The following is an 18,397-nucleotide window of genomic DNA, read 5'->3' on the forward strand; positions in this document are numbered from 1 at the left end:
TTTTACCATTGATATCTATACAGGGAGTTAGCCAAATGTGGGGTGTAATTGTTGCAGACACCTACCGGAGATATGCACTCTACTAAATGACCTTATCATTTCTCATCTAAACCCAAACAGTCCAGTAGGCAACACTGAATCTAACGTTCTGGCTCTCACATAAAAGACAGACGTACAGAAATAAGTGAAGACAGACATGGGGAATAAAGACAAGTCTAACCCTGAAATTAAATGCCAGGTGTGCAGCCTGCAATTTGTTGATTTTGTATTCAATAGAGCATGTCTTATTCAGTGCAGTACAAGCTATAGTTTAAAGAAACAGCTCATTTCAGAGCACCGCTGTTGCCATCTGTCACTGACATCATTAGACTGCCAACGAAAACATTAAAAGACTTCCTCAGAGAAAAAAACAAAAACAAAATCAGGATTCACCTTCTGTATGTTAGGAAAAAACTCACTTTAATGCTGGTAAATTGCATATAAGTACATAGCATGCATGGTAGAAAGACACTTAAATAACATAAATATGCATTTCAATTAGGCTCCGTCAGAGACCCCACAACTTTACAGTACAATAAAATGGGATTATTAAAGTTGATGCAATTTTTTTAAAGCCAAGGATCTGAAAATCTTTTAGCCTAAATTCTACTTTGAGCATGTTGCCTGCATTTTCAGTAAGAAGGTTTTCTGTGAGGAAACCGTTCTGGTTTGTGACGGCTTGTTTGATTTCTTGGACTGCGGACACACCCGAGTTTACGGTTGCCATAACTATGACTTGATAACGTCAAGCGTGTTTGTTTTCCCTGTAGTGTCTTCTTTCACAGTCAGAAGCTGACTGAACCTGTCGGTCTGGCTTGATATAGAGCAGGTGTGATGGTCAGTGCATGTGCAGGCATTTAGTAATTAGTGGACCTCCAATCAGGAGGCAACTAATCAGTGAAATCAGCTGGTTTGACATCATGGCTATCACAGTACATGGATGACATTGAGCTTCAAAAGCCTTTGTCAAACAATAAATCAACTATGTGTTGTTCGCATAAAACTTTGGACATTAAGGCAGAATAAGTGCTGCAAATTCAACATGTGTTTCAGATCAAATTTATAAAGTATTGACAAACTTCACTGAATTATTAATAGAGTGGACAAATTGAGAGTAAGGTACAAATATAAATGTGAGATACACTATCGTGACACACTTTGTACAACTGTACAAAAAATGTATTTCTGGTCTTAACAATGTGTGCGTCAAACATGAAAAAGAAAGTACTAATTAATGCAAAACAATTATCATTTGCTTTTTCGGCCCCATAATGACGGTGGCCCTAAAATGGAAACTAGCAATTTCAACTTCTACAATTTTACAAACTTTAAGTTTACAGTCATAGTTATAATAGTTATCTTTAACAGAGGTTTTTTTTTATTATTATTTTCTGATTAAAGTTATGCAAGGTCATGATGTGGCATTACAGGAAGAATGATAACAAACTAAATATCATCTTCATTGAACACAAAGTAATCATGTAGCAAGACTCAAATATAACAATTGGAGGAGGGTGATTTTAAAGATGATTATTTTTATTTCTTTCTCCTGCCAATGGTCTCTTTGTTTCATGTATACCCTCCTCCTGTCACACAAACACACTCATTTTCTTTCCTTTTAGATAAACATCAGAAGCAATATTTATAAAGAAAACACCATTAGTGGAGTCTGATAACCAGTCTCACAATCCTCAAACTAAGAAAATAAACTAAAATGCATCCTTAAGTGGGTTGTACTTACTGGGGAAAAATGTCACCCCTTTAAATACTCTCTGCATACTGGTGAATTGTAGAAAATGGGTTTTAATATGCATTATGTTTTTTGTAAGTCTCAAATACAACCTTCACAAGATGCTTATAGTACCTTATTTCATAAAAATCTCTCTTTGCTTTCTTCTCCACATTCCTCTCTTTCTGTTGACCTTTAAGAAGTAATTCACACGCTATGAAGGTTACATAAAGGTTAACAAGTTCACTGGTGTTAATGTTGTTTCTTGGTTACTTTTAAACAATTAGAGGGCTCCCTGAATATCTATACCATCTTCCATATGTACAAATATTACATACTGTGGCGGATATACTGGAGGCCCTTATTAGCAACAGGTTATTTATGAAAATCTGGTTATGTATCTGACGGTTTGCAGCTATCTCCAAATTATTCTGATGATTTCTCCACTTGACAACCAACCAACATGTAATTTATTACAGTACAAATGTAGATAGTATCAGCTTTGATTTTTTTTTTTTTATGGAAACCGACTTGTGCAGGGACAAAGATTAAAGTTCACAGATTACATTAATAAAGTAATTTTAGGCTTAAAAAATATTTACAATTAATTTATTTTTCAGTTTGATTATTTTTTATCTTTTATATTGTATTACTGAAGCTCCAAAATATCTCACTGACCTCTACACACGCTTAGTACTTCTTTGACTGAAGCTTGGCATTCGTTCTCCTCTCCCACTCTTTTCCTGCCTCCTTTCCATTTTTCTATCTGTAGTGAGGACAATAACAATGTGGATTACCATGTGTTCAAACCATGGACCGTCATAAAACCAGTGTTTACAAAGCAGAAGACATAAGAGGAATTGGCCTTTACTACAGCTAAACTGTGGGATAAAGATTTTTGTGGATGATTGAAGTGTGATGTGAGGCTTTAACGGGGAGGTCAGGTCATGTAATTTGTCTTTTAATGGATGCTTTTTGAGTATTGTTAAGAAAGAAAATACAGCCACAGTAATTGTTTAGTTTTAGACTAAACAAACATTTTACACTAAACAATTACTAAAGTAACAAATAAGCAAACTGTTTGAAAATAATTATCTGAAGGCCGACTGGCTAGATGAGTGTTAGTCTTACAGACAACCGAGTTGAGGTTCAGAAGCATTCACATGGAAGCAAATATGAGCGCCTGAACAGGGCCATTAGGTACAGTCCAGGAGGTGTTACGGTATGCGCCCATAAGCATAAAAGTAAGCCACTGTGAAATATCCATTTAAGGGTCGGTGGAGGGGGTATCTTGATCTGTAGCTGGTGTTAATGTAAAGTTCAACCCACAGCAGTAACAATAAACCAAGTTGTCTTTATTCTGTTGAACCATCAACAGTCGTCTCATGGTAACTTCCAGTTTGAGCATTTAAACTAATGCCTTCTGTGTAATGTGTGTGTGTTTGTGTGTGTGAACATTGGCAAGATCAGATACAGTGATACCTGATTTTCACTGCATGATTGAGCTTGACTCGACTCACTTCACTTTTGGTAACGGGTGTTTTTTCTCAATTTCATTTCCTCCGCAGATCGTGTTTACTTAGGGGATCGCACAACACTTCTGTGATCTGCCACAGTACGCGGTAATCAAACAGTAACTTCCATACAAAATTTCACAAACGTCAGAACATCAAACGCCCTCATGTCTGGGTTCATTATATTATCCGTAGCCGCACTGCGTCTTAATAACTGCCGGGTCCAGCGCTTCTTCAGGCTGACCAGTAGCCAGTTTGATCAAACAACAACAAGACCGCAGTGATCACAGGCGGAGCAGCTCAACGCTGATTGGCTTTCGCAACACATTCACGCATATTTTTCACCACAGTTGAAATATGGCAACTCACTGGCCGTAAATTTGCGTTGTTTGCATCTATTCGCGTCTGTACATTGACTTTGCATTTAATCTATTCGCACAAAACATTTGCAAGTGGAAAATCCCAAATGAACGGGCTGCAAGCAAGTTGAGTCAAGCTGTGCCATGCAGTGAAAATGTGGCATAACTGTCTAAACCTGGGTGCATTGGTTGCATACGCCTCTTATAAATACACTGCAAACTCAGTTATGTCTTGCGTTAGAGTCACACATAAATATTTCATTGTAAAAATGCCAAGTGCAGACCAAGGCTGGAAACATGGACCGTTAAATACTACATGAAGGAGATGAATACAGGTATTGCCTCGCTCTGACAAAAATCTAATGGAAAGGAAGCTATTTTGAAAAATGCAATTGCTATGTCGCTCTCATTTTCAAGCCCGTTAGCCAAAACCAAACACCAAGTGTTCCTCAAAGAGTCAGTCCACAGGCATATGTACATTTCATAAATTTGAGATGTGTAAAGCTTTTAAGTGACTTGATGAAATCAAAGCAGTGTTCAATAGTAAAAGTATACAATGGCAAAAGTGTGTGAGCAGGAGGAGTCCTTGGTAATCAAGATTTTTTTTTTCAAACATCCTCAGAGTGTATTTGAAAGATTCTTTACAGCAACAACCTGTTCAGTTCAGTCACAGTCTCTTTTTGTGCCCTCTTTCAAGACGGACACCATCTCTGTGTTTTTGGGCCCTAGCCAGAGCCGGCCCCTCACACCTGCACATCTGCCCCATTCATTTTGTCCTGTACTGTAATCTTTGTCTTTTCTTCCCACCTCTCCCTACTTGCTTTCTCCCCATTACTCCTCCCGTGCGCTGAGATCTCTCGGCGTCCGGTTGCGTTCGCCGGAGCTCTTGCTTCGTGCCTTCCTGGCACTCTCCTGCGCTTGGCGGTATTTCTCCAGCATGCTCTTGTGTTTCCTCCTCAGCTTGTCGTTGCACCACATCCTCTCGCAATACTCCTCCACGTGTGGCAGGTTCGACGGCCCAATCAGCTGCATGATATCTTTGAACCATGTACGCGATTGGCCGATTTGGCTTGATGAGCCACCCCTGCTGTAGGAACTGCAGGGCATCCAGGCCCTGTAGCTCCCTGTGGACCGGTCTTTGAAGGAGTCCGAGAGGCCAGCGGTGTCGCGGGCCATGAGCTCGTCCACTGTCTCCCCCTGGAGGACTTCAAGGGTGAGGCGGGCCAGGGTCTGCGTGAAGCCATGCTCTCGAGAGCGGCAGATGTACACGCCTTCATCATGGCGGAAGACACGACGAAACAGGAGGCCTTGCTCCGTAGACATCATACGTTCGTCCAGCTTCACCTGGGTGAGAAAGAGGGAGAATATGAGTCTATATTTAGCTTTTATACACGATGGAACAATAGTACTGTTAAGATTTTAAAACATGATGCAGAGAAGAAAAGAAATCTGTTGAAGACTGTGTGACATTCATTTGGATTTTGCTGTAAAATCCAAGTTCTGACAGTGATTTCACATTGTTGCAATATTACATAAGAAGCAGTTGGAACAGAGCTCTATTTGACACCTTTAAGCAGCGAAGAGTCTGCAAAGTTGCGAGCCAACCCTGTAACAAAATTTCCTGTTAAATTACAGGAAACAGCTGGCAGCTACAGCTTCCAGTTCTCAACTAATTCTACAGCATTCCTCCTGTAATTTACAACAACTGTTAAATATTACACTACAGCGCGGTATGAAAAAGGATTTACTGTTAGCTTACTGTTCCTACTGTAATGTCAATGAACCGCTCATTACCGTAAAATGTATTACAGTATGAAATGTTATATTTTAAAATAAAACCCTGAAAATTGCTAGCATAGGAACAACTCACGAGATGGTCTTACAAGAAAATATTTTTATTCAAGCCAATGCAATGACAAACACATTCAACAACAATTACAGTCACATTTTTGAAAAATACAAACAATAAAAAGATCCATATACAATTGGCTTCATTAAAGCAAATGTTACATTCAATAGCAGAAAAAAACCATTAAGGAAATACGTTATTATCCATAATCAGACCAGACCACTGAATCATGTAAACACAATCTCAACAATCTATATACAACTTAACTATTTGTAAAAGAAAATAATCTGTAACTGCACATTTAACGAAAGAACGCAGAACGCAATTTCAAAACTCGTTACGCGAGGAAAAAAGACCACCAGGATGCAGAGCGCTAGCTCTCCTTCCTCCGCTGTAAGGTCCTGTGTGGAGATATGCTGTGGGCTACATAAAGCCCCTCTCTAAGCCTCGTAATTTCATCGGGCGTTGCTTCTCAGTAGCAGGTCTCTTGCTGTTGGCAATGTCTGATTGCACTTCCTCCGGCATTTGAGCCCAAGTTTTCGTATCATTTACTGGTCATGTTGGCTGATTGGCTCACTTGCCTCAAAGTACATGGTGACGATGCTTGTTAAGTAAGTAAGTAAGATTTATTTGTACAGCACCTTTTACAGACCAGGGTCACAAAGCGCTTTATAATTACAACAAAACAATACACTGTTAAGAAGTACATGCACATTTAAATTAAGAGCTTGATCGTGAAGATAAAGTAGAACAAGGCAACGGACTGGGGACCAAAGACAGACTTGTATGTGTTGAGATTTGGACATCAAGGGTGACTGTAGTAGTTTCTGACACATATACAACATAAACATGTACAACACATTTATTTTTTTTATAAACAAAAATTAAGTATTACGTCAGTTTTTACAATCTTTGTCTCAAATTCAAATTGATATCATTGTGCTGGATGGTCTGGCAGAACACTCTGGCAGTGCCTGAGTGAAGCTTGGGCTTACAGGTGCATCAATGAATGAATCAATGAATTAGAATATCATCTATATATTAATTGATTTCAGTAATTAAAATTAAAAAAGGGATGATTATGGCTTACAGCTAATAGCCCCAAATAATGAGTTCAGTATTGTAATCAACTTATCAACAGAAAACACCTGCAAACGTTTCCTGAGCATTAAATGGTATCTCAGTCTGGTTCAGTAGAATCATGGAGAAGACTGCTGACCTGTCATATTTATTCATGACAGACGGTCATAAAGAAAAAAACTTTTCGATGATATTTTAATTCATTGAGATGCACCATTCAGTGAATGGAGAAGGTGCAGCAGAGTTGGCAGGTGAGTGTGATAGAGCTAACGAGGCGGGTGTAACTAACAGGTGCACAGAATGAGACGAGGTAATACTGAAGGGAGCGAGTGCAGTGGCGTGGACAGGTGAGTGTAATTGAGCTAACGAGGTGTGACAACCATTGTTTCATTGTAGTCTTCCACGTCGAATTCAGAGAATCCCAGCACTGCAAAAGCTGATGTCTTTCAGCAAGACTTCAACAAAGAATTTTAAAGTTACGCAGCTTTCTTGCACACAGTCTGAAGTAAGTATGCTTACTTTCAAATTGTAATGTCCACAGACGAATGAGCGGCCAAAAGTGCATTAGACATACAACTATGAGTTTGCATCTGCCTGACATGTGCAAATGTATTGCTGCAGGTCCAAACACATATGCTGCAAGTTATCTTCTTTATATTGCAGCCTAAAGGGCTTTAAAACAAAATATAATAACGTCAGTGCACATTAGCTCTTATTCGCATCAACTTGCATTTTTCTAAGCGTCCTGTTCCTCGTGGGCAGAAAAGCAACATGACAAATCCTAAAAATCTTTTTATTTGAAGTAACATTCGCCCCATAGTAGATTATACATAGAGCCCAGCCCTTTCACATAAATTGATATTGTGCAACATGAATAAGGGATTGTATCTTACATGGGATCTTTTTTATTTTACAAAATTAACATTGAAAATGCTGTAGCCAAAATGAACACAATGTCAAGCTAACGTTAGCTGACTTAACTCTGCTTGTTGATTCAATTGCTGAGAAATTTAATCGAGTGTCTATGAGAATGAAATAACTCGCTGGTAATGCGGTTTGACAGAAATATAACGATAATAAATGTTGTGACTCGAAAGTATTAACGTTAAGATGTGCTAGCTAAAGTTAGCTGGAAGCACAATGCGCCACATGTGGTTAACAAGTCACATTATCGGCAACGAATCAATACAATAACATTTGAATTAAACACAAAGTGACTGAACACGGTAATGCTGACTTTGATAACATCCATCTTACCTTATTCAGTGAGCCACAGCATGGACTACAGCGTCCGCTGCGGTGGAGCAGCGGGTGGTGCTCGGTCCACTGAGGCACTTCGTTTCGAGTCCAATGAAAATTGTCTTCTCAAATTTACTTGTCTTCTTATTTCACCCTGAATATAATCAGGAATCTATGATGTCTAAGGCATATATTTCCATAGTCTTCACATTGAGTATGTGCTGAAGAATATACAATAGACACTTGCAATGTTGCAATGTGCTTTTGAAGAGTAATGGGTGAACAAAAAAAGGAATAAATACTGTAGTGTGTGTGTGTGTATATATATATATATATATATATATATATATATATATATATATATATATATATATATGACAGTAATGTGTTGTAGAAACATGTTTTACTGTATTTATGAAGGACAGTACATTACTGTTGAGCATTTCTGGTATTTTACTACAATTTCTGAGTGAAGTGTATTTGACAATGTTTCACAAAAATTACATTTTCAAAAAATTTGAACTTGGATAGATTATTGTCAAAACTGTTACTGTCTATTTTATAGTGTGCTTAATATAAACAAACTATAAAATGGAAATCAGAAATATGTTAGAGTGGATCATTTAGTCCACTTAATAGAATAAGAAAAGAAAGAGGGCGAAGTGGGGTCTTTGTGCAGTAACACCATAAATGCACTATTCAACCTCGTCTATCTCTGACTTCTCCTTTCTTCTCAGTCTCTCTTTTTTTCCCTTACCCCACCCCAAGTCTCTCATCTATAAATTATCTTCCATATTCAGGTCCAACCTCTCCCCCCTCTTCAGATTCCATTCCTCCTCATGTCGATTTATTCCTCCGTGCCAACATAAACACGGCAGCCTTGTCAGCTGGATTGGCAGCCAAATGTTTATTTGCATGAAATGGAGAGGAGTGGTAATTTCCTTACACTTGCACGGCAGGCCTGGAGAAACATACCCTAAAACAAGTGAATGATTACTGTGGGTGTGTGCACCCGCAGCAACATCACTTTCTGAATCGCACTTTGAAAAGATTTTGCACAGTGGCAGGTGGACATTGAGTGACACTTCAGCTTTCAGTGGCACACTGTTGGGATTTGACTCCGCTAGACAGAGTGGTTGTGCATTTTGCTTTGAAATTTAACTGCTTAATTTCAACCACATGTCAAATTGCCGTTGAATGTGTCAACCACGTGCCAAATTCACACGTAAATCCCACTTCAAAAGGCAATTACTCCAGCCACTGTTGTCCCGCCCTCTTATATAAGGGTTAGTGTGTGTGTGTATCATATATATATATATATATATATATATATATATATATATATATATATATATATATATAATCACAATCTTGATTGATCTGAGGCTCTTTAATTATCATTTATCATCTTACCTCCTCCTTGCGGTCATCTCGTTGGACGAGCCAGGTAACGGTAGCTTGTGGGGAGCGAGGAACACACTCCAGAAAGGTGCTGTTGTTCTCGGTCCCATACACCACCCTGTCTTCTATCACGTCAATGTCCTCTGGTGGATAGAGAGATCATTTGAAAGAATGAAAATGCAGACTATAAAGGAATGCATAGGTAAAGGACTTAACTCTTGTTATGGGTTGGACCTTCTAGACACCTACTGTGTGCATAACATGTATGTAAGCATCCACCAAGTAAGCCTAAATTCCTCTAGAGCACCAATGTGAACAATGTGCATTTGAGACGGTTTTACACATCCCCAACTTAATTAAGTGATGAAGTAAAATAAAAGATGAGGATGTGATCTAAATAAAGGCATTATATATATATATATATATATATATATATATATATATATATATATATATATATATATATATATATATATATATATATAAATTAGCAAGTTTTAAAGGCGCTGATACTCAATATCTCTTTACCCTTGTTGGCAGTTGTTCTGCAAAGCTAAACTAACCAGCTGCAGGCTTTACCTTGATATTTATCCTGCAGACATTAGAGTAGAGTCAAACTCTCAGCAAGAAGGCAAAAAAGCTTTTCTAAAAATGTCTAGCTGCAACCTGAAGTGCAAATACAGATGCTACCAGTGGGATACGCAAGTGGTCTGAGCACATAGTTGGTAAACCAGGCAGTATCTCTTCCTTACCTTGTGAAAAGTTTGGGAAAAATCTCTAACAAATAGCAAAGTTATAGAATGATGTTTCAATCTGAGCAAAGACAACACATACCTCTGGGAGTTTTACTATTATAACAACTTGACACCTTGGCACAAATACACCTCATGAAACGTGAGTTCATCCACAGGCCTCGAGGCAGGCATATTTCATCACCTCAGTATTGTACCGACTACTCAAACACACATCCAACATATGCACACATCCTTTCTTCTCCGTCTTCACAGCTTTGTTCTCTTTTTGGTCTGCCTTCACACTTTCTCATACCCTCACCTTCACATCTCATATCTATTTTCTCCTGCTCATTTGTCTTTCTACTTTTTTGTTTGGTATAACTTTTTAATAGGATTGCCGACGGCTTTAGATAACCTCAGTTTGAGTTCATCTGTCAATCTCAGCTCTCACACTCTCTCTCTCACACACACACCATCATCTTTCATTTGTCGTCCTATAGTCTTTGAGTATGACGGCAAAAATATGGAGATCTGAATGTCTTAAAAGCCCAAAAAGTTGTATGATCTGGTGTTAAATAAGAACAACATTGTGTACTAAATGCATTATGTAAATATCCATGTGGTGTTGTCTTTTTTTTGTTTCTATCCTTTACAACATCTTTCTTACAAAGCCTAGGTAAACTGCCAGTGCATATCTGACTTCTCACATAAACACTGTTCATCCTGGGAGAGAGGCACTAACACACTGACCTTCCCAAACTTTACCAACCCAACTTTGCTAACAAAGAATTCAGAACATGACATTCACTGAAAACAATTCAGTTATCCAATTTGTAGGATATTTAGAAGTAATTTGGGTTGTTTATTTGAATCATGTCTCATAATTCAGCTTTTCCTTTTCCTCTCAATTTTCCTCTCCAAATCTAAATGGTGGATCAGAGTCCGCATCCTAACCTGAACCTTTCTAATACACCTACCCTTTATAATAACTTTGACCACTTGTATTGTGAAATTTGTCCGTGATGTTAAAAGGAGAAAGTCTCCAAATCCCCATAATATGAGGCCGACCTCTGCATTTTTACATCTGAGGTTTGCAGTTCAGCTTGGCATAAGGTTTCTTTTAGGATCTCTAAAGCTCATTCATTAACATCTTGTTTGTTTGTTCCATCCAAAAAAAGTGTAAAAACTAAAAGTTTCCTAAGGACTATTATTTGGCCGGGTGCTGTGACTTCCTGGAGTCTCGTCTCCGCTGGTTGCCTGGGATCCTCACAGTTGCAACAAGCCTCCAGGAAGTCACTGGACCCAGCCAAGAAGTGGTCCTGCATCATGATGAAAAAATAACGCCGAAACAAAGAGTTTAAATGGGTCACACGTACCACTCAGATTCTGATCCATACACTGTAACGCAGGGTTTCCGTGCCTGATATCCTGTCTGCGGTAGCGGCGTTTGCTGTTGGGCGCGTAGCGTGCGCACAATGACCCGTCCCAGGCGCAGTACGGGTCTCTGGCCAGGCAGCATTCAGCGCAAGCCTTCCCATAAGTCTCACAGCGATGCAGCTTAACCTGCGCCACACCGGCTGGAGAGCCAACATACAGGGCTTGCTGTTTGAAATCATGATGGGAGGAGAAAAACCGGCGTAAGACGAGATGTCGGAACAATAAGATACTAGAAGTGAAGCGAGCATTATAGTAATAGCAGTCAGATTAACATACCCTTTTCACAGATATGTCCATCGATGTTATTGGAGTTGGCACCTGTAACAATGCAAATGATTCAGGTATTTCATAATGTGCAAAAAGGCTTGCAATCAGAAAAGCAATGCTTTTTAAGAAAATAATTGTTTAAGAAGGAGGAGAAATGATTGTGAAAAGGTTCAAGAAATCTCTGGGGTTCCTTATCCGTCGACAAGAAAGAGACTTAGTAAAATATTATGACTGGCTGCTTCTTCAATATGGACAAAAAAAACATAAGGGGATAAATGGAGAACAGGGATAATAAACTTAAACACACAATGTGGTAAAACGTACTTTGAAGACTTGTAGCTCCTCCAGTGTGACCTCCTCCGTCTCCAGGCTGTTTCCACTGTGCAGGGCAAGGACCTTCAATACCGTGCCAACATCTGGAAGACACAAACACGTATCAGTGACGAGGTTACAGACCGGGAGCACATCGTTTCATGGTATCGCATATTATTCTCTAACACAATAATGCAGCTTCCCCACAGGGCTTGATTTCATTACACGCTCATATTACCTGTGCCAATGAACATCACGTCATACTGCCCGTCCTCTGCCTCGACCCGGTCCACCACGATTTGTTTCAGCTTGTAAGGAATGTTTGCCTTTACAAGCACAGGCTGGCGTAAAGCGGGATACACCGGCCGCCACATCAATGGGTGGCTGCGGGCGAACTGCAGCACTGAATCAGGGAAGTCCTTCGTGCTGCCAAACTCTCTGCCTGGTTGGTTGGTGATTTTACTCGGGCACTGTAGAGGCAGAGGGAGGAATGAGAGAAAAAAGGGCAAAGACACAAACTCGTAGGGTTTGAAAAATATATATCTTTAGTAAAAGTATGATGGTAAAGTCTTTGGCTGGCTAAATGCAAATGCTACACCGGAAGAGCGAGATAATGGATGGAGGCAAAGATAGAGAAGCAAGACAGAAGAAAACATAATTTGGGCCATCCCCAACATGACCATTTTGTTAGTTCTACCAAAAGAAATGTTGCCTAATCATGGTCTTGGAGCCTTTTCGGAGAACCCTCATTAGCTGTTTTATGGTGGCTCAAAAATGTTGATGAAAGTTCAAAACCACAGTTGGAAAGTTATGTGTTTGAAGCAGCTCTACGGAGTCTGAGTTTTTTTTGTGTTTAAAAATCCTCTCATTTGTGTTCCTGTAGTAATGAGAACATTAATGTGATGCTACTTGGCTGCGATACTACACTGGCTGAATCCTCAAAGAATTAAAAGGGTCGAACGCTGTACAAATAAAGACACTTTTGAGTGGGTAAGAAAATGTTGACTGTTCTTTTCAGGAGTAATAGGCTCATCTTGACTGATGGCTTGTTAAACTCTTCCTCCATTAAAAGCAGATTTACCCTCCTGAGAACTGAACCTTCACAGAGCTTCTGTCTGGGTTTGCAAGACTCCAATCTGAACGTGCAACAAAAAGACTGCTTTTGGGATTGATTGCATCACTTGGAAATATAACTGGGAGACGCTCGTAGCTGCTCTGTGGTGATTAATAATTTCACTAAAACTTTGAAGTATTAAAAAATTACCTGAGAGGCTTAACAGTGTCATAAAGGGGGAGGTTGGGATGTATTTCTTTTATTTACTTTAAGTGCAGACAAAAATAACACGTCAGCGGTGACTGCCTAAAATGAAAGCATATGTCAAAGTCAAGAGCTGACAATTATCATAAATGAAGTCGTAGAGATCGACGAGTCTTGAGAGAGCAGTTTGTCATTTGTTCAGGTATTTGTATAAATCTCAATACTGCTATTCCGGCCCATGCTTCCATATGGTAGAAATATTGTTACTCCTCCTTGTCACAACAGAAACTGATCCACACAATAGCTCTTTAATGGTCTGGATTCAATTTCCATTTCAGGTGGGGCGGGGGGGGGGGAGGTTTTAGCTGAGCAGGGACTTTCCACTCAAACCTGCGAAAACTATTGATGGATGGTGTGGAATGTGTCAGCAAATCCAAGCTCCTTATCCAACTCGCTGACTTTAAATGCTTCTTCAAAATGCTTTCTTAAAATGTACATTTACAGTTGGACTTTTCTTGCATGAACTGTGACGTTAACCTTAGCTGTGAGTAAGACGTGCGCCAAAATCAACATCATTGTTATTTTTACATGCGGAACATAAACACGATCTTTTGCACTTCCCATTAGGAACTGACGGGACCAATTTTTTTTTCAACATGTATTTATAGAATATTTCCTCAACATTTATACGTATGCAGTTTCTAATGCACATCTTTGATATGTTAGTGTTTTTAAACTACTCATCTGTTTGCACTGCACCTAAAACCTAAAATGGAACCGCTCCAAAGTGTAAACTCATTCAAACATTGCTGCAGCAAGTCGATTGCTTTTGATCTCCAACTGGGAGCCAAGTGAGGATTAATGACTGGGAACAAGGAGGTGAGCATGTTTGGCAGACTTCTATTCATTCCCATTGTAAGTGCCTGTGTAACTGTGTTTGCATGTATGTGTGTGGAGCAGAGTGTGCATTGGAAATGACCGTTTGTATTGCATTCATATAAAATGACTACATTACAACAAAGGAAAGACAGTTTAGCCGAGGCGCACTTCCTGGAAAGTGACTTTCCTCATTTTCACAGGATCCTCTCTAGTTGTAACTCTTCAGGATTGCTCTACGTTCAGCACAAACACAACTGAGCCCGCTGATGTGATTATGTTGCATGATTCAGGGACCAATAAAAGGCCCACTGGGTGCTACTGTTACTTAATTGTCGGTGCAGTGGAAGAAAACAACACGAGTTGGGAGGAAGGGATTTTGCCTTTCTGGCAAACCAACGTATTAGTAAGTTAGCAGAATCCTCTGTTTGATTTAAGAAACATTGATTATATCACTTTAATTTCCCATGTCAAACCAGAGAAGGCAGTTAACATTCCTGAAACAAAGTTTGGTCCAGCTAGGATTACCGGTGAAGCTTTAATAACTCTGCAGCCTGGGACATCCCATCATTTCCTCTGTTACAGAATGAGTTTTGACACCATGTGCAGTGATGCTTCAATCCAAGATAAAAATCTTGGGAGGATAAATCCACTAAATCAAATGACTAAATCGCTCTCGCATCAACTGAGCTTGTATTTTCCATACCAGGGTACGTTTTGACAGGTGAGTGAGGAGACATAATAGATATTACACAGGATAAAGTTGCAATGAAAAATCTTTAAAGTTAATGATAATATAGACTGTCTGGTGTAAGTGAGACAGTACTGACATGTCGAGATGTCGGTAGATGATTGAATATATATTTGTAATGTAGCAACTACTGTGACTAATTTTCCTTTACATTACACAACTTTCCAGTTCGACATCCATGAAAGATGGCAAGGCATTATTCATAAAATGACTTTGAATTAATATTTTAGCAGGGAACTGTCTATCTTCTCACGCTTCATTCATTTCCATCTCTGCCTCCTCATCCGTCTCTCTTTTTTTTACTCCGTTTTAGGCCAAGACATTCCTGTTAATCAGTTAGTCAGCTGAGTGAAACCACAGAGTTGTCTTTTCTGTTCTCACATATTCATATTCCTTCTGCCTCCATGTGCCCTCCTGCACTCTGGTAATGAGGCTGAATTACACCCGCTGCGTGTGTGTGTGTGTGTGTGTTGCCTTTTATACGCGTGTGTTTGTGTGCATAACGAGTCTGAATTACAGTGATGTGGTTGAGAGAGTGTGACAGAGCTCCGCTGAGAGTCGGGAGTTAAACCAGGAGACGGCTCTGCTGTGTACATTCGGCCCAGCTGCACTGCCACATACAGTTTACTTTATTGATATGAAACTTTTCTCCACCTCATTTTTCATATATCAACATTTTCTGTTCTTGCACAGGCAGTAGGCCTTAGCAGCCACTTCTCCTATGAATGACATTTGTACCCAATTGTATTGTATTTGTCTACATACGACTGGTTTTAGGTACAGTCATGATAGTGGTTGATCTATAAAGAACCCCAAGCTGAAACTAAGTCCTGCAACTAAGACCTTAATTTAGGTTTTAACGTTAAATTTTTGTTAAAAGTGTTTGATGATAAATTTTTCAATCTTGTTAATCCAACCAACAACATTGCAGTGTTTGAAATGAATGCATTGATCAGTTTCTCACTGCCAGTTTGAGATATAAATCATCTAACTTGACATATTTTGTACAGATTAAATAGTTTGTATTATCTAAATATGGCAGGTTTACTTGATATATGTTGCTTGCTTGATGAATAAATAAATGATAAAAAGATGATTGACCTTCCGGACCACGGTAAGTACAACATGTTTTAATTAAAACCAGTTTGGGTTAGAAATTAAAACATCTGAGTAAATGTTGGGGTCAAGGTGATGTGCAATCACTCACCACGCCTGGTCTTGGATAGGGGACCCTGCCTTCATAGGCCCCCCACTGGTAGTCGGGGCCCTCTTTATGAGCAAAGGGTCCATTGAAGGCTTCTCTGATGTCGGCCATACGGTAAACACACACGGCGAAACCCTGGAACACATTACTGTGGAAGAAAGGGGGATAGACAAATAACTTTATTATTTGTATTCAATATTTTGACAACAAATATGAATATGATTGAAGATCGAGTTACATTTCCATGAAACATGAACTGAAAGGTAAAAGGTTAGTAGTATGCTGCAATTACAATAATTAGTTAAGCAATAATAACATTGTACTGATAATTTAACATCTCTGATGATGATCCTGTGTAGAGACACACACACACACACATACAGGTGATGATGCTCTCTCATGTGATAGTGGAGTTCTTTAACCATCACGGGGCACTACCAACTTACAAAATAGCAAATATTAAATTGTAAGAAAAAAAAACCACAGTAGGAAAACCACAACTGAACACTGAAGTGCTTTGAACTTTCTCGGAGGACCTCCAAAGTAAATATTCTTAAGGTGAAATAAGGCAGAATATATAATGCGAGGATAACCTGTCAACACATGGAGCTTCATGGTTATTCACCTGATGGTGCTGAAGATGGCATAAACATCTGGGTTCCTCTCATCCTTGGTCCTCAGCAGGAAAACATCCTCTGTTTTTAAAAGGACATTTAATACACGTGTTAGATACTGAAGGCTGACAGTAAAATGTGTGATCTTGTGCTCTATAACCACCTTGTTAAAATAAAGGACGTGTGCGTATCTCACCCAGTTGGTTGAAGTGTGTGTCGATGCCGTGAGGTCCTGGTACAGAGCAGACCAGTCTGGCTTTGATGAAGGTGCTCCACTTGTTCACCAGCATTCTCTGGCCTCCAACATCATTCTGGTAGAAATGACATGACACACAATCTATAAAACACAGCTGCATACTCATTTCCAAAGACACATTTTTATTGTTCTGGCTCTGTGCTCTAGCACACTGTGTTGTAGCCCAGTGATGTGAACGCAAAGGGAATTGTCTCAATGGAAAAACTTTTTCTTCTCAGTGTTGTTTCCAGTGCCGGCATTTCAGATGGTTCTGTATAACAAACCTCCTCAAAGAGGGTTGAGGAGGGAATACTCCAATATGTGTAGGAAGGGGAGAGAAAGAGAGATAGATGGGAAGAAAGAGGAGTAACGCTTTGTTCACACCAAAAGGGATGCAAACGCTTTTTCGCCCTGACTTTACTCACATGAATTTGTAGTTAATTTGCTTTTTTACTCTGGAAAAGGGGCGTGGCTTTTCTCCGTAGCTTTACTCTGTGAAAAAAGTTACTATTTCCGCCATTTACCGTCGAAATAACCACGAGTTCTACTTTATACTTGTTTAGGAAGTCCCATAAACGTCGGAACATTAAACGCCCCCGTGTCTGGGTTCATAATATTATCTGTACACGGCTCTGACTCCCCCAGGACGAGTGTCTAAACAAAGTCGCTTCTAGCGCTCCTTCAGGCGGACTGGCAGCAGTTTGATTCAGCAACAGCAAGATGGCGGTGACAACGGGCGGAGCTTCTCAACACTGATTGGCTTTCGTAACTCAGCGTCGGGCGAAAAAGGACATTTTTGCAATGCTTTTTCGCCTCATTCGCGCCGCCGGGCAAAATATGTGCTTTTTCGCAACAATTCGGGTCTGTGCATTGACAAGTAATCTACTCGCGCTAATATTTCGCAACTCTTTTGGTGTGAACGCAGAATAAAAGAGGGGGAGATGAGAGAGACAAAGAATGTTGAAATGTGAAGTTGTCAGTGGTGGTTTCTGGCACAGTTGTCCAGTCTTTGAGGAAACACACTGATGTGTATTAGTGTGTATTGTTCTATGCATGCCTTTATGTGTGGATGCTGCACACGGCACACAGATGGTTTTCTAAGACAAATCAATTTGTGGTCGAAATTGACAGAGTGTGCAGAGCAGATGGGGTTACAGTTGGCACATTCAACAGCTGTGTGGGTTTTGGATGGAGAAAGAATACATATGATTCTGAATACCACGATGCTTTCACAGACCTTTTAGGAAATGTAAATAATATATCGCTCCAAAATAGATTCGTCTTTTTTCCCAAGAGGGTTTGGAACTGTCACAGGAGCAGAACAAACCCATAAAACCATGACCTTCTTGGAAGCAGACACCATATAGACAAATACTCGCAGACCCTTTCTCTCTACATATAACCCTCTTCCAGTGGACCCAAGTGGGAGTATGAATCTATTCCTTGGACTGAAAGGCCAGGTGGTAACTCCCCAGAGAGCCCTAAAGTATCTTCCAGAG

At 39.7% G+C, this 18,397-nt stretch overlaps 1 protein-coding gene across 2 annotated transcripts in view; it reads right to left on the bottom strand.

Moving 5' to 3' along the window:
* Positions 1-451: 451 nt before the first annotated feature.
* Positions 452-18,397, bottom strand: part of sema3bl (sema domain, immunoglobulin domain (Ig), short basic domain, secreted, (semaphorin) 3bl) — a 58,540-nt gene continuing 40,594 nt past the window's right edge. For both annotated transcript variants that reach the window (XM_068597038.1, XM_068597037.1), the window contains exons 8-16: positions 16,860-16,974; positions 16,675-16,744; positions 16,053-16,197; positions 12,199-12,430; positions 11,973-12,064; positions 11,658-11,699; positions 11,321-11,546; positions 9,223-9,353; positions 452-4,985 (exon numbers count right to left, since the gene is read on the bottom strand). In XM_068597038.1, the coding sequence (XP_068453139.1) occupies positions 4,473-4,985; positions 9,223-9,353; positions 11,321-11,546; positions 11,658-11,699; positions 11,973-12,064; positions 12,199-12,430; positions 16,053-16,197; positions 16,675-16,744; positions 16,860-16,974 (1,566 nt within the window). In that variant the 3' untranslated portion in view covers positions 452-4,472. The remainder of the gene's footprint in view (positions 4,986-9,222; positions 9,354-11,320; positions 11,547-11,657; positions 11,700-11,972; positions 12,065-12,198; positions 12,431-16,052; positions 16,198-16,674; positions 16,745-16,859; positions 16,975-18,397) is intronic.

The sequence above is a fragment of the Clinocottus analis genome, unplaced genomic scaffold (genome assembly GCF_023055335.1).
Source record: "Clinocottus analis isolate CAN_PGR_092001 unplaced genomic scaffold, fCliAna1.0.p SCAF_4, whole genome shotgun sequence".
NCBI classification, from domain to species: domain Eukaryota; kingdom Metazoa; phylum Chordata; class Actinopteri; order Perciformes; family Cottidae; genus Clinocottus; species Clinocottus analis.